The sequence below is a fragment of the Epinephelus moara genome, chromosome 9 (genome assembly GCF_006386435.1).
Source record: "Epinephelus moara isolate mb chromosome 9, YSFRI_EMoa_1.0, whole genome shotgun sequence".
Classification (NCBI taxonomy): domain Eukaryota; kingdom Metazoa; phylum Chordata; class Actinopteri; order Perciformes; family Serranidae; genus Epinephelus; species Epinephelus moara.
In genome coordinates this window covers 30,067,189-30,082,747 of record NC_065514.1, presented here as the reverse complement: position 1 = coordinate 30,082,747, position 15,559 = coordinate 30,067,189, and the positions used below count along the sequence as shown (strand labels likewise).

The window sequence follows — 15,559 nt, the reverse complement described above, 5'->3', positions numbered from 1 at the left end:
GGCTATACGCACTGTGATTGGCACATCGCATTTGAGGGCGGGACTTAGCCATAGGTCAATTATGTAAAGAGCCATATCTACTATTTAAAACGGGTTTTTATAAATGAGCATAGCTTACTTATAGCCACACAAGGGGGCAGTTGGTCTGTCCACCACTTCTGTCTAGATTAAAGTTGTTCTGCAGAAATTAGTTTGATAAGTTTGGTGACCTGTTGACTGTTCCTGTAGCCACCATGAGGTGACTGGGTTGGGCCTCTCCTTTCATGAGCCTGGTGGGCGGAGTCGGGTCATCTTGGAGATTCAGCTCATCTGGTCTGGCTCCCCTCACTTCGAACCTGTTTGGTTTTGTTGTATTTAGTTTGTCTGCAATGTTAATTTTGAAAGCTATTTTAGATTTAGTCTTAGTCTTAGTTTTGAGATGATAATGCTTATTAATTTTAGTCACATTTTAGTCATTTTTATCCTACATAGTTTAAGTCTAGTTTTAGTCGATAAAAATTCAAAACATTCTAGTCAACTTTTAGTCATTATGTTTTCTATGTTTCAACTGTTAAGAAGCAGAAAATAACTTAATAAAGACTGAATTCTTTCTGAGTCTGCAACGTTAGTCATGAGGTTTAAACTCATGTCCTCTCACAGAGTTGGTGATTAAAACTAAACATTCATCTCTGTCAGAAAAAACTCTGCTGCGTTCAGACTGTTTACTTACAGCACAGTTACACTCACGGATAACTGAGCCTCCTACCTCAGTCTGGGTTTGGAATCCTGCAGGGATCAACTGTGAAGTCTGGAGGCTGGTGGCTTCTTGCCCCACTGCTATTCAGTGGCTAACAAGTGGAGCTAACCGCTAACAGCCACTGCTGCAACCGGCTGCAACTAACAAACTCCACAAATCCACAAATCAACCATTTACAGCCAGACACTCATGGCTAATTATTTACTGCTGAATTACAGCTCACAACTCGCACCAATGGCTGGCGCTGCTCTGGTGTGAATGTTTTTGCTGGCTAGCGAAACATCCTGGTGCAGATGATTTACTGGTGTTTACCAGCCTGCCGCTCATGCCGCATTTAAAAATAACTGCAAGCACGGCCGTTCTCGGCTTACAATGTCTGATAGCCCACCACTAACATTTTTGTAATATCTAATGTCGTTATCAAAAATAAAACATTGATTTTGTCGTAGTTTTTGTTATCAAGATCTATTTTTTGCTCTTCATTGTTTCGTTTTTGTCATGGAGAAAAGGTCGTTTTCACCATAGTTTTCCTTAAGGAAAGCAACACTGTTAGTCTTAATTTCCCTTTTAGTTATGTAACATAAACATATTTTTACTTGCCTTTTGTGGTCTCCAATCCTCTGTGCAGCCTTAGGCCAGGTTGTGACATCTCCCAAAAATGACAAAACATACTCCTCTGAGAAATATAACTATGGCAACAGAGCAGGAATAAGAGAAGTAATAAACCTAAACCCAAAAATATGTCTACACAAGATGATGAAAGTGAGAGGAGAAAACTGAAAGAGAGATTGAGTAATATATCAGAATGAGACAGAGATGTGTTTTTTCAACCCTTTTATCGGAGGGTTTCTCCACAGAATGTCTCTACCTCACTATAATTTGGTTAAAGTTTAAATTTATGAAACACGTTTGAAATAAGAAAACGAGTGAAAGAGAAAATCTCAGTTTAACAGCTGCTTGTTTAGAATTGCATGTTTATCAAAGTAGTTTGTTCTGTGTAAAAAAAACATGATGATTATTTCGTCTGTATGAGATACAGTAATAATGTTCCAAACCCAACACATTGTATGTTTATCCCTTTGATCCCTTTGAGCATATAATCCAAGTGTTTTCATTTGGCTTATGATTTCCAACTGTTTTTTAAACCCAGTGATACAAGGACCTGAGACATTATTGATTCTAGGTTGAATTAATTTTAGGTATAAAAGTCCATATGGGATGGGGTGTCGGTAGCATAGTGGATAGTGCCAGAGCCCCATGTACAGAGGCGATGCCTCGATGCAGCGGTCGCAGGCTCGACTCTGGCTTGCAACCATTTGCTGCGTGTCGCTCTCTCTCTTACCCCATTTCACTCTGTCCTGTTCATTAAAGGCAAAAGCCCAAAAAAAAATCTTAAAAAAAAAAAAAGTCCATATGGGATGTCTTGTTTTCAGCAATACAAATAATTTTGCGTCTCATTTTAGCCTCATTCTAAAAAGAAAAACCTATTGTTTGTGTCAAAGTACAACAGTCAGACTCTTCACTTCAAATTGACTAAAGGGTTAAAGATTGTCTTCAGTGGAAGCTTTACGGTAATTATTCAACCTAAAGTGGCCAGTTCATTGAAGCTATTGAACAATATGTCTGTTATGTTGACGGTGGGGGTTGTGGGTTTGTGTGGTAGTGCACTCAGGCTTATCGTCTTGTTGTGTAGGCTACACATCTTACATGAATTATCTTTGAAGCCCAAACAACAAGCACAGTCCCAGGTGAATGTGGCACATTACCTTTTTACTGTCAGCACAGTGTTTTAGGAAATTACATTTTTTAAAAGACTAAGTGAATTTATTTATGGTATTTTTTAAAAGGTACATCTTCATTTGGAACCAATGTGGTCACCTTCTGGAGCTATAAAATTACACCAACATGGAAGTGCCAAAAACTGCAGTTCATCAAATGGCCACTTGCAGCTGGCTCCAAGAGTGAATCAATCCTTATAGACCCCCATGTTAAAATGTCCAGTTTCACGACAGAAATAAAAATGTAACAGCCTTGCACAAAAATACTTTTGGGCTCTATAGCAAATTTCAACATTCATGGCAACTGCACAGGGGTTGAATTTTTATATAACTCAAACATTTACATTTTATTAAGCTCCAAAGTTATGCATATTTAAGGGCGGGGCCATTTGAATGAAAGGCTGTCTGCGAGGCGTTGCTACAGTCTGTTAGTCAGATCTACCGCTCCGTGCTCCTCCACAACTCCAGCCTTTCGTTCAAATATGGTCACTTCTGGCTTCAAAAATGAAGATGGTGATGGCCAAAAGGGTTCAAAATGGGAGTCCACAAACCAATAGGTTACGTCACAGTAGCTACGTCCATTATTTATACAGTCTGTGGTCAAATCCCATAGACCACCATGTAAATATGCACAACTTCACGGTGAACAAATAAAAACAACAAAAAAAACGCTTTCAGTCTCTCTAGCTAATTTCACCATTAATCACAACTGTACGTTTTTTTTTTTTTTTAGTTTTTTTTTTTTTATAAAACTCACCTGTTTATATTTTATTAAGGCTTAAGTTTATGCACAATGAAGGGCAGAGAAGCTTTGAGTGACATGTTGTCTGTCAGATGTCACCAGAGCCTCATCCAAATATGGCTCATCCAAATATGGCTCCAAAAATGATGGTGAAAACTTATGGCCTTGAAATAGCAGTCAACAAACCATTAAGCGACATCATGGTGGCTACATCCATTATTTTTACACAGTCTGAGAGCCACAGACATGGTGACAAAGTCTTGAGAGTCGAGCTAACACATTGTTGGCTTCTGTCTTTTCATGGGATTTGTTGACAATAATAAACACAGAATGTAGCATGCCTCATTCTTTTAATACAGAGGAGACTAAACCCCTGAGCTAATGGCAGCCTTCAGAAACATTTTGTACAGCTCCTGAACATGACATGAAATGCATGCATTGTATTTTAATCATCGGCGGTCCAACACCTTTAAATTTAATACACTACTCGGCTACTGTGTCAAACCGAGACCCCCCCTAACAAGCATCTGTCAGATCAGGCATGACAACTTGTAGAGGGCTACTGGTTGCATGGCAACTAGTGGCACATCATGAGTGTCATGGTAATTACATTGTATTATCCCTGCTTGTGCTAAATCAACAACAACTCAGCAGTTTAATGTAGAAGTGAGATGGAAAAAAAAAATTGCTTCATGTGTGCACTTTTCCTGTGCACATCTAAATCATATGCTGGCTCTGTGAAATCGGCACTCATCGGTCATCAAAACTTCAAGAAGTCATGTTTTCATAATGAAGGCTAAAATGTAACACAGTAAATTTTTGGATCTTTAGCGAAATCATTATAATTCCTGTAAATATCTAACATTGTCTCTCACAGAACCTGCCCTTGTTGTCTGCAGCCTTACCACTGTGATGTAACAATAATGATCACTAACAACTTTGCAAACAAGCAGCAGAGAACACTGGCAGTAGACTTTATTTATCCATATTTTTCAAATACAAATATCAAAGTATGTAATAAGCCAAAAGGGGGTGGCTGAAATATACATTTTTGTATCCATGTATATTAAGACAGACAGGTTCACACACGAGTGCAGTCATACAGATGAATATTTTCCATATTTCTTTACATCTTTCTTGTAGTAACTGATCAATAAACCTGCTCAGTGAAATCTATGTGCAGATTGGCCAAGAACCAAACCAAAAAAACAGCCACTTTCATCAAAATAATCAGAAAAATCAATCCAGTATATATTAAATACACTGCGCACTTCATGCTCTATCAGTGAGGTAATCTCCTTTTCTTTCTATCCCTGAGGCTGGTTATTTGGCCGCTGTCAATAGTGTCATTAAGAGCATTCTTATAACCGACTCAAATGTAAGACTTGAAGAATGAGTTTTTGGGAGGAACATGGTGAAGTATCCTCACTAATGCAATGTTATCAAGGGAGGCATTGACACGCATACAAAAAAGAAACTACAAGTAACATGAGTCCCACCTTTATTCTACCTTTATTAGAAAGAGAAGGATAAAACCCTTGAGTTGCACCAACTCGTTTTCGAGGGGGTTCTTAACACAAATAAACAATGAATACAACACAAGACAACACAACAGTTACATCCATACAGACACAGAAAGAAGCTCCCCACGCCAGAATCAGAATATGATGAGGTATGTGGGACTAGGAATTGTTTTAGGTAATCAGGATAATTGAAATGAATGCATTTGAAAATAAACTGCAGCCAGTGAGAATATCTTCTATGTTCAATTGTTAACCAATTAAGTGACTTATACATGAAACAATGGTGGGTTCTACAGGGACACCTCAAGATAAATCTGCAAAGATTATTATAAGTGACATAAAGTGGGTGAAGAGTTGTATCTGAGGTGTTCTGGTAGATAATGTCTGCATAATCTAGAATATTATATTGGGTAATATTAACTGTGAAATTATTCTTTTCCTGACCTGAAAAGTAAAACAGCTGATTGACCGGTATAGTATTCTCAGGCTGCAGTCTACTCTCTGAGTAACAGAACTGACATGGGATTTGAAAGAGAGTTGGGGATCGAGCCAGAGACCCAGATATTTAAATTTCTCCACAGTTTCAAGTTGTGTCCCATCCAAGCATTCAATAGGTAGACAGGGAATTTGGTCTTATGGCAAACAGCATACAACATGTCTTCTTCTTGTTCAGAGATAATTTGTTAAAATGAAACCATTTTTGCACAGAATCAAAGTTCGCCTGGAGTGTATGCTGAATCTGAGAGATGTGCAAGTTTGAGGAATATATGACTGTGTCATTGGCATATAATTGAATATTGCAGTCAGTGCAGCTATTAGACAGGTAATTAATAAATATAGAGAACAGCAATGGCCCCAAGGAAGAACCTTGCGGAACTCCTTTCTCCACAATCAAAGAACCTGACTGACTGCCCTGATAGGAGACACATTGACGTCTAAGATGGAGGTAGGAATTAAACCAAAGTGGGGTTTGTCTTGAGAGACCTATTGCATAGAGTTTGTCAAGAAGGATATAGTGATCAACCATGTCAAAAGCCTTAGAAAGATCTATAAATATTGCACCCATTAACATGCTGTTATCAAAGGAAGAGAAAATGTCATTGGCAAATTTCAAAAGTACAGTGGATGTGGAAAAGTTAGGTCTAAATCCGGATTGAAATGTAGATAATATATGAGTCTCATTGAGGTACTGTGATAGTTGGTTGAAGATAAGCTTTTCAAATACCATAACTGTACTATTAATAATAGAGATGGGTCTGTAATTGTTGACGTCATGAGGATCACCACCTTTATGCAGTGGGATGATTCTGGCACACTTCCAGCTTGGTGGGAATTCACATGTAGATAAAGATAAATTGAATAACATGGCAAGGGGATATGATAAAACATGAGGTGCAATCTTTATAAACCTAAGCTCTAGACCATCTAGGCCAACAGCATTACCTGAAGTTAATTCGCGGATCACCTTTTCCACACTGACAGGACGAATCCTTTGGAAGGAAAAGGAGCTGCCGCATTTAGGATTAAAAAGGGGAACATCAGAATAGGGAAGATCAGAAAATTGGGAGCTACAGACAGAAGAAAAGTGCTGGGCAAAGGCATCAGCAATTGTAGAGGGATCATTAGTTAAATTATTATGAACTCTGATGTGATTTGTGTTTGAGTTAGCTTTATTAAATAGACTATTAATTCTATTCCAAAATTGTGTCGGGTTGTTGAAATCATTATTCAGACAGTCCCTATAATAATTTGATTTGGCATTTCTTATTTTGGTTTTGCATATGTTTCTTAAATGTTTATATATAAGCCAATCAGCAGGATCTTTTGTGATATGATACTTTGACCAAGCCTTATCCCTCTGTTTAAAAAGATGTATGAGGTCACCATTGATCCATGGTAAATGCCTCCCTTTAACCTTAATGGTTATCCAAGGGGCATGCCGGGCAATAACGTTAACAGCTCGGTGTAAAAAAAATTCCAGGCATCTTCAATAGATGGAATTAGCTGAAGCCTGTTCCAATTAATGTAATTCAAATCCTGAATGAAAAGGTGTTCAAATTTTTAAGCTGCCGATGTATTTTGGGGGAATGCGAGGCAATTTGATCTTCCAGACACAGAAAATAATGGAGTGATCACTGAAACAGTCAGACAGTACCCCAGATTTTTGGATACAATTGGGATGGGTGACTAAAATCCAGTCTAGAAGTGACCTAGTCAAATGAAAGGGGTCAACTCTGGTAGGCTCTTTTATAAGTTGAGTGAAATTAGCACTGTTAATAAGGTTCCGATCCTTAGAGGATGAACGGTCGAGCCAATTCTTATTAAAGTCACCCAGAATGATGCATTAATTTAAGCGATCTATGGAGTTAATGGTAGACAAAATGCTTTGTGTAGATTCAACAGGAGCATCTGAGGTCTGTAAATATTTCCTAAAATTATTTTTTTATTTTCCTGAAAAGTAACTCTAATGAAAAGAGCTTGTCATACCAAATGAGAAGCCTATGGACTTTGAATGTCCATAGGCTTCTCATTTGGTATGACAAGCTCAGAGCATAGGTTTGATGAGACATATGTTGCCACTCCTCCTCTAGAACCCCTGTCTGCTCTGTACAAAACATAATTTTCAATTTCGATGGCATTATCAGGAATAGTATTTGTTCAAGTGTGTTTCTGAGACTGTGATTACACAAGGTTTGTTATAAGTGACCCAGGCCTTTAAGGAATCAATTTTAGGGAATAAAATCACTGACACAAGCACTTCATCACATAGAACTACTTAGTAGCAGGTTTTTAAAGAAAGCAAAGACTTTATGAATCATCATCATTATTATTATTTGTCACATTATTTAACGCTTTAAGGAGACAGTTCACTCGCAATCCAAAAATACATATTTTCTCCCTTACCTGTAGTGCTATTTTTCAGTCCAGATTGTTTTGGTGTGAGTTGCCGAGTGTTAAATATATCTGCCGTAGAGATGTCTGCCTTCTCTTGAAAATAATGGAACTAGATGGAACTTGGCTGGTGGTACTCAAACAGACATTTGAAAAACAATGTCACACACAAACAAAAGAGGGTTGTGGCTAGATGATAACACTATATTTGTCAAAATCTCTTGCAGGCTGCATTAGATTTCTCTTGTCTCACTGTTTTTTTTTTTTTTTTTAAAGATATTTCTTGGGGCATTTTTTGCCTTCAATGGACAGGACAGCCAAGTGCGAAAGGGGGAGAGAGAGAGGGGATGACACGCAGCAAAGGGCCACAGGCCGAACCCGAGCCCAGGCCACCGCGGCAACAGCCCTGTACATGGGGCGCCTGCTCTATAAAACCACCATAAAAATCACCATAAAACAGTGAGACAGGGGCATCGGTGGCTTAGTGGTACCGACGCCCCTGTCTCACTGTTTTATGGTGTTGCCATGGTAAAGGTCTTGGTTGGGGTTAGGGACAGATCGTGGTTTGGGTTGAAATTGTAACTTGAAACATGGAATATGAAATCACACTCAAGTTCTCCAAATCTGGGGTTAGCATTTAGACACAACTACAAAGGAGGGACTCACATAAAATACATTCCTCTGTATCATCACTAGTGGTCAAAAAAACTCCATAAGATACCTTAAAGATTTTGGTACAAACACATCACATACTGCAGCTTGCCAAATACTGACTACAAAAAGTTAAAAATGACAATTATTTAAGTACTAATAGTGACAAAAACTGGATTTTATAATAATGATGAGAATAAGTTAATACAAGAATTTCCAGCAAATTTAACATTTTACAATCATGATTCTTAACTGTACATGTTATCCTGCTCCAGTATCAGTATCAGCACTGTTAAATAACATCCTGAGCTAATTATGAGGATTAAAATGTACTTATGTGTGGAAAAAGAGTCCACAGCTTATAATCAAGAAAATTACATCATTTTTACAACAGTGCTGTCTTGACACAGCTGTAACCCTCTGTGGCAATGACAAAAGAATACTATCATTATGCAAGTATACCATACAGAACATACTGTAATGAGGACGTTTATTGTTGGTTAAGCCCTGAAGGTTTTCTGATGGTGATATAAACACGTAATGTGTAGTTAAGCACAGATGTCATGGTCAAATGGTTCTGAATGCCTATCAAGCATTATATTATGCATTTGTGCTTCCTGTTGGCTTAGTAAGTCTCATCTCAATTTATCTGCTGTGCTTTCAGGTGAGACTCCACATGCTTCTTCTTTTCCAGAATCCTAATGCTTATCTATTAGTTACTAGTGTGCTAGTAAATGTTAATTTCTACTCTTTGACATGGTAGAGTTTTAAGTGTTCAAATTTCAAATCACCCCATGAGCAAGCAGAGAACAGGAGGCTTTCCAACGGAGCCTGCAATCCTGTTCCCCTGTTACTGCTTGTCACAGCCGTCAACTCAGGCATTAGAACATGCACTTTGACTGGAGGAAGTTGACACAATATCTCATCACACTACCTTGTACTTCACCCTTGAGAGATGTGCTATTCTAAACGCAGTATCATCAATCGTCCAAGATGTCTAGATAGGCCTTCATTCTTCCTGAAACATTAAAAACTATCAGGGGTAAGGGTAATGCTCAGTGCCCTTATGAATAAAAGCCTAATTGAACTGCACCACGGTGCCATTCGGAAAAATCTTATGGGTATTACATCACCTGCTCAGAGAGTTTGCAGAGAGAGTTGACAAAGTTTGATAGGTTTACAATATGTGCACAACAAACACACAATATAAACAATCAACATGGTAAGGTTCATCAAAAATACAACTACAAAACAGCAAAGCAACAGGTTTGCACTGCCAACTCTTCAGCAATGTAACCAACTTTATAGTGCGTGGTTTTTGCCTGGAATGCCACCAAAACCAACTGCTTTAATGTGACTTTGTTTGGCTGCACTGTAAACAGTTATACCACTTGTCCTACTGGTGCTATTTTAGACTGTGATTATGGTAAAATGTTAATCAAAAAAGGGGTAATTAAAAAATAATGCTGTGGTTACTGGATAGTGCTGAACTGTATCAACATTTTTGTGACTTGGCAAGTACGTAATTCGCAATATTTCCTCATTATGCTAATAGAAAATGTAATTCACTTGTTTCCTTCAAAAACACATTTGCTGTTTCAAGTTATTTGTAAATAAACATAATTTTTAGGAGACAGGGCTGTAGAAAATACATATGTAAAATAATATATATGTTCAGGTTTAAAGTCTATTTCAATCAGTAGAGACTTTATTTAAAAGTAAACTAAATTCATTGATATGGTGCAAAATAAAGTTTGGAAATATGAAAAATCTTTGGCAATTAGATCCCATCAATACAGGCATATCCCTGTATTTGCTTTTTCAAATTAGTTGTATATACATCTCCCATTCTCTTTTCCAAGTCGTTAAATACAGATGCTTTGTCACATAACGTAACACGAGTGACATCAGTGGGCAACACAAACTGCACTCTCCTGGGTGAAAGTCATGTTTTTGTGTGACCCATCCACTCCCAGATAACGTGAACTTTCTCACTCCTTATACTACATCAGTTGCCTTCAGCATCAAGCATTGCCGCAGATGTGTTTACAGAGATCGCTAAAAGCCTTATGCGTCTCATCAAGATGCTAATGGGTGCCTTTGGCGTCAATATCACACACTGTGGAACATGACAAAGCATTGGTATTTGGCAACCTGGGGATGAGAATAGGCTGACATTCACTTGGAGCAAATATACACATATAGTACATTCATGTATTTCTGATGCCTGTTTTTCATTGTCTTAGAAATGCAATACATAATCTACCAGAAGCCTCAGGTCCTCTGGAAGTGTTCATGCAGTGTCTCATTCTGTCTAAATCTGAGACACCATTTCCAGGTCCTCCATGATCAAGTCCTGTTCTTTGATATGACTTTTAGCAGCCAAGCTCCCTCCTTCCTGACATGAGCACTTCCCATTCTTCCTTAACACTGAACTGGCTCTTGAGCCTGATCTACTGAGGACAGCAGGCTGGACCGGGAGTACAGCATTCCCTCGGATTCGGTACGAATAGGTCTTCTGGTGCCCATTGTTCTCAGAGCACAGCTGGAATTTGAAAGCAGCTTGAAAGCCTCTACGAAAATTCTCGTTGAAGAACCCATAGATGATTGGGTTGACGCTGCTGTTGAAGAAGGCCAACCAGTGAGCTAAGGGATACACGTAAATGTTAATAACACGATATTGGTGTTCTGTCAGGCTGGCGTAGTCGCTCAGCATCATCAGCGTCCACAGAGGGAGCCAGGATAAGATGAAGAGCAGAGCCACAACCAGCAGCATCATTATCACCCGATTCTTTTTCTTCAAAATTGTGTGACGACCCTCCATGCTAGATTTGCTGTTGCCTCCACCCTGTTCCGACATACTTCCACTGCCCCTCACCTGAAGAATAGCTGTCTTGGAGAGGGTGAAGCCAATGCGGGCATACATGATGACGATAAGGCTGAGAGGAGCGAGGTAGATGTTGGCAAACAGGACGGTGGTATAGATTTTCCTCATTTCCTGATTGGGCCAATTTTCCCTGCACCAGTAGAAGGGGCGAGTGTTGTTGCTACCAAGGACAATTCGCACTCTCTGCTCCTTTGTGACTTGGAGCATGACCCCAGAGGGACACATAATGGACACAGCTAGGACCCATATAATGACGATAATTAGCTTTGAGGTGGCGATGGTCAGCTTCTGCTTGAAAGGGTAGACAATGCAGCGGAACCTGACACAAAGGGGATTGGAGGAAATGCATAAAGGAAAAGAAGTCTTTTATGAGCATATGATAACCAGTAATACTATTGCAACCCTCACCTGTCAACAGCTATTGCCACTAGAGTAAAGACAGATGCTGACACGGAAATCCCTTGAACCATACCGCTTAGCTTACACACTATGCTACCAAATGGCCATCCTGTGGAAAAGAGAAAAAAGAGAACAGAAGACAAGAAAAGAAAAGAAAAGAAAGCAGACTGCATGACTAATTTGAAGGGAATGTATCAGTGAAAAAAACCACAGGTGTCCTTCTGTTCTCAACACTTCCAGTTTTTCAATTTTTTCCCAGTATGATGTCATAGTCAGTATATGCAGGTATGCGGGATATAACCACTTCTTTTTCTGGCCATTTACCGTATACCCACCTATCAGCCAAATAGCCCTCATAATATATGGGAGAGTATACTAACTTCCTCCTCAGTAACCTACTCATCTAACTAGTAGTGCACCCACCTCATCAACCACCACTACACCTCTGATCATAGTGTGGCGGATTTCTTTATATGGTCATCTGCACCAGGCATGCTACATTATGTAGCCTACATTGCTACGTGAAGCTACAAGCTAGCATCAGGTAAACATGTAAACTGTTGCTGGTGTTGTAAATTTCTCCACAATGTCGGATCATTATCCTGCTGGAACAGGTCCAGTTGTGTTTAAAAGATTTTTTGGGCATTCTTCACAGTAGAAAGTGCCACTATTCTGTGTTACAAAAATATTTCAGCTACAGTGATGATGCAAATATGCAGGAATGACCCCGAAATGAGGCAGCATTTTATAACTCTTGGTTGCCTCGTCTTGAAGTCAATGGATTTTGTGTTGTTGTTTTTTGGTTAGAAATAAGGTCTCTCATTAAGTCAAGCTTAAGAGACTTTCACATTTTGTTCTATGACATAAAATACATCAGTAAGTACCCTACTTTAAATTTTTGAAGGTTTTGTGTGCCTTAAAAAAGGCGGTTGCTAACTAGTGGCTAATTGAGACTATGCAGCATCAACACACTGAATACTAGCTTTTTACCGTTAGCATTTTACTTCTGGCGATTGAATTTAGGCTTCAGAAATCATAGAAGTAGGTACTGTTCATTTGAGATTATCAGAACTTGTAAGTATGCCCAGCACATTCTCACTCCAATCTTGTCACATATCGACTTTTCGATATGACTTCTTGCTCCTAATGGCTAAAAACAATTAGACTTGATTTCCTGCACTTTAGAGAAAGTTGAGTATAATATTTTCATATTATAACCCAGCGTTGGCATATCATTAAAGAGAGAGAACTGGAACTACAAAAAAAAGACCTGTTATGATGTTGTCCACCAGCGTGGTTGGCATGCAGAAGATGCCAACCAGCAGGTCACTGATGGCGAGGTTGAGAATAAACAGGTTGGTGACCGTACGCATGTTCTTGCTGCGCAGCACGATGAAACACACCACGCCGTTGCCCACCATACACACCAGGAATATGAACAGGTAGGAGACGGTGAAGATTGCAGCCACAGAGGGCTTGTGGAGGTAGAAGTCAACATAAGTGATGTTCTGGTGGGTCACAGGGTTTTCCTGCAATCTTGAGGAATTAGATGGGTTCGGTCCCCCCACCCAGCTGGTGTTAAGATCTAGGTTCTGGGTCATGGTGATATCTGGGTGTAATAGAGACAGAGACATAAAGACAGGCAGTGGTATAATGATGGGTAAACTATTACACTGTGTACTCAGTACGTAAGTGCATTTGTTAATGGTTATATATCCGATATCCTCTGTCAACAAAACCATCCAATTGTAAAAGAACACATTAAAACATACTCCTTCCCAGTAGGAGTGTAATCATGTGGAGCAGAGGAAGGAATCAATTACAAAAAACAAAATCAATAAGCCAGCTCCTTTGGTTTTTGATTATTGTGGGTGGATTGACTAGTCATGTGTATGCTCTCTCACATACCCCCAATATAATGCTGAGCAAAATCACCAATCTGTTCTGAGAGAAGTGGCAAAGCGTGGCTGGTAACATGCAGATTGGTTGCATCAATCATCCCGTCTAGTATTCTGGGATGAAATGAGGTTATAATTGATCTCAAACTATTTGTGACATATATGTGATTGGTAGATTTTACACACCTTGATGGATGGAGCATTTTCCACAAGATTGAGCTTGTGCTCTTTGCAGAAGGATGACTTGAATTAAATCGAATAAACTTGTGTTTTATTTTTTCATATGATGTGTTCACGTCTTGAAGCTCAACATCTACTGTGTATCTAAAAGACTGTCCAATCACTGTGTGAACATTTTTTCACTGTTATAAACCGATAGGCCAGGGCAACTCAGTGATGAATGTTGAATTGATGTAGTTAATATGATGAATTAATAATTACTATTTAATAAGTAATTTCTCCATCATGTAATCTAATTTCATTTTCACACTTGATTGCGTATTTAAAGGGACAGTCCAGCCCAAAATCAAAAATACACATTTTTCCTCTTACCTGTTTTGCTATTTATCAGTCTAGATTGTTTTGGTGTGAGTTGCAGAGTGTTGGAAATATCAGTTGTAGAGATGTCTGCCTTCTCTCCAGTACAATGGGACTAGATGGCACACCACACTTTGTGATGCTCAAAGCACCAACAAATACATTTGAAAAAATCAACAGCAATGTCTCTTTCTAGAACTCATGACCTGGGTTCTCATTTATAAAACAGTGTGTAGGATCATACTAAAAGTGTGCATGCAGACAAAAGTAGAAAATGGCGTGCACCAAAAAATATTGTGACCTATAAAACCGTGCAGAAAAAACTCAACAGCAATGTCTCTTTACAGAAATCATGACCTGGTTACTCGAGATAATCCACAGACCTTGTTGTGAGCAGTTTCATGTAGGAACTATTTTCTGAAATGAATAATATAATCTAAGTCTAGCAAACATCTGAGATTCAAACCCTCTGTGGATTAGATGAGAAACTCTTGTAACAATTACACGGATGACTGAGAAGATGTTGGAGCTAATTCCCCAAATGCAATAAAATACATCCAGGACCAAGGAGACCACTGTAACACAATAGAAAATGTGCTCTAAGATAAATTATTGTACTTATTATACTTTTAAAAGTCATGTCTGGTGGGTATTTTGTTCATACCAGTCTTTACAGTACCTCACTTACTGGAAATGTCTTTATTTTTCTATTAAATCAATGTACAGTCATGTAGCCTTATTATCTTCACAGCTGACTAACGAAAGTAGATCTAGTAGTGTATGCATAAATAATAAGTCTGGGTGATGTGAAGGACAGAGAAAAATATTCCAGAGGGAGATTATTATAATACATTAACAATTTCTGAAGTTTGCCAAATAATTTTATACGAGACACTTATTTTCTTACCTTATAGGAAACAGTATATTCCTTTCTTCTGTCCTTTCAGATGCTATTTCCAGTTGGAGCATAAAGCTGTGCGCTCTCATCCCTATGTGAGACCCTGTGCATCTGCTCAGTCCGCCTGCTGGGCAGAGACTGCTGTAGTGCTTATAGATGGCAGGGAGAAAATAAGATTCATTCATGTGAGGGGCGGTGCAGGTGCTGGGAGCAATACATATGCGGAGGTGTTCTGTGACATGAATGTTACATAGATATCATATGCATTATGTACTGTACACTGACTCCTTGTCACTGAGGGGCAGATGGTGGACATCTGAAGACACCTGTTTTCTTCAGCATTCATCGGGCAAGTAGGTGTGGGGGAATGTCATTGCTCATCGTGGATCAACCGTCAGATTGTCAGTCCTCCTCCTCAGTGTTCACCCCACACTGATCAGGTCTCACCTTTTACAACTCTTCTCTCAAGTCTGAGTGGTGCACAGAAGTTTCTGCAGCTCTGTATGACTTCATCACAGTGCAGTATTTTAATTTGGTATAAGGTACATGTTGGCTGAAGTAATATCAGAAATGTAGGCTGCAGCACTTGCAAAAAATACACAAAATATTGTAAACATA

The 15,559-nt window shown here is 38.9% G+C and overlaps 1 protein-coding gene across 1 annotated transcript; it reads right to left on the bottom strand.

The window, feature by feature from the left end:
• Nucleotides 1–9,608: 9,608 nt before the first annotated feature.
• LOC126395627 (neuropeptide FF receptor 2-like) lies at nucleotides 9,609–15,055 on the bottom strand. The gene is made up of 4 exons (XM_050053236.1): nucleotides 14,951–15,055; nucleotides 12,879–13,217; nucleotides 11,618–11,717; nucleotides 9,609–11,528 (listed from the first exon to the last, which is right to left on the bottom strand). The coding sequence occupies exons 2-4, from the start codon at nucleotides 13,207–13,209 to the stop codon at nucleotides 10,637–10,639; spliced, it is 1,323 nt and encodes a 440-aa protein (XP_049909193.1). The 5' UTR covers nucleotides 13,210–13,217; nucleotides 14,951–15,055; the 3' UTR covers nucleotides 9,609–10,636.
• Between the last annotated feature and the right edge of the window lie 504 nt (nucleotides 15,056–15,559).

Excerpts from the sequence above, each read along its gene's own strand:
- LOC126395627 (XM_050053236.1), bottom strand. The coding sequence starts at position 13,209 with ATGACCCAGAACCTAGATCTTAACACCAGCTGGGTGGGGGGACCGAAC. Across the intron at positions 11,718-12,878 it reads GGTGGACAACATCATAACAG|GATGGCCATTTGGTAGCATA; the intron begins GTCTTTTTTTTG and ends TCTTTTCCACAG. Across the intron at positions 11,529-11,617 it reads GTGGCAATAGCTGTTGACAG|GTTCCGCTGCATTGTCTACC; the intron begins GTGAGGGTTGCA and ends CCTTTGTGTCAG.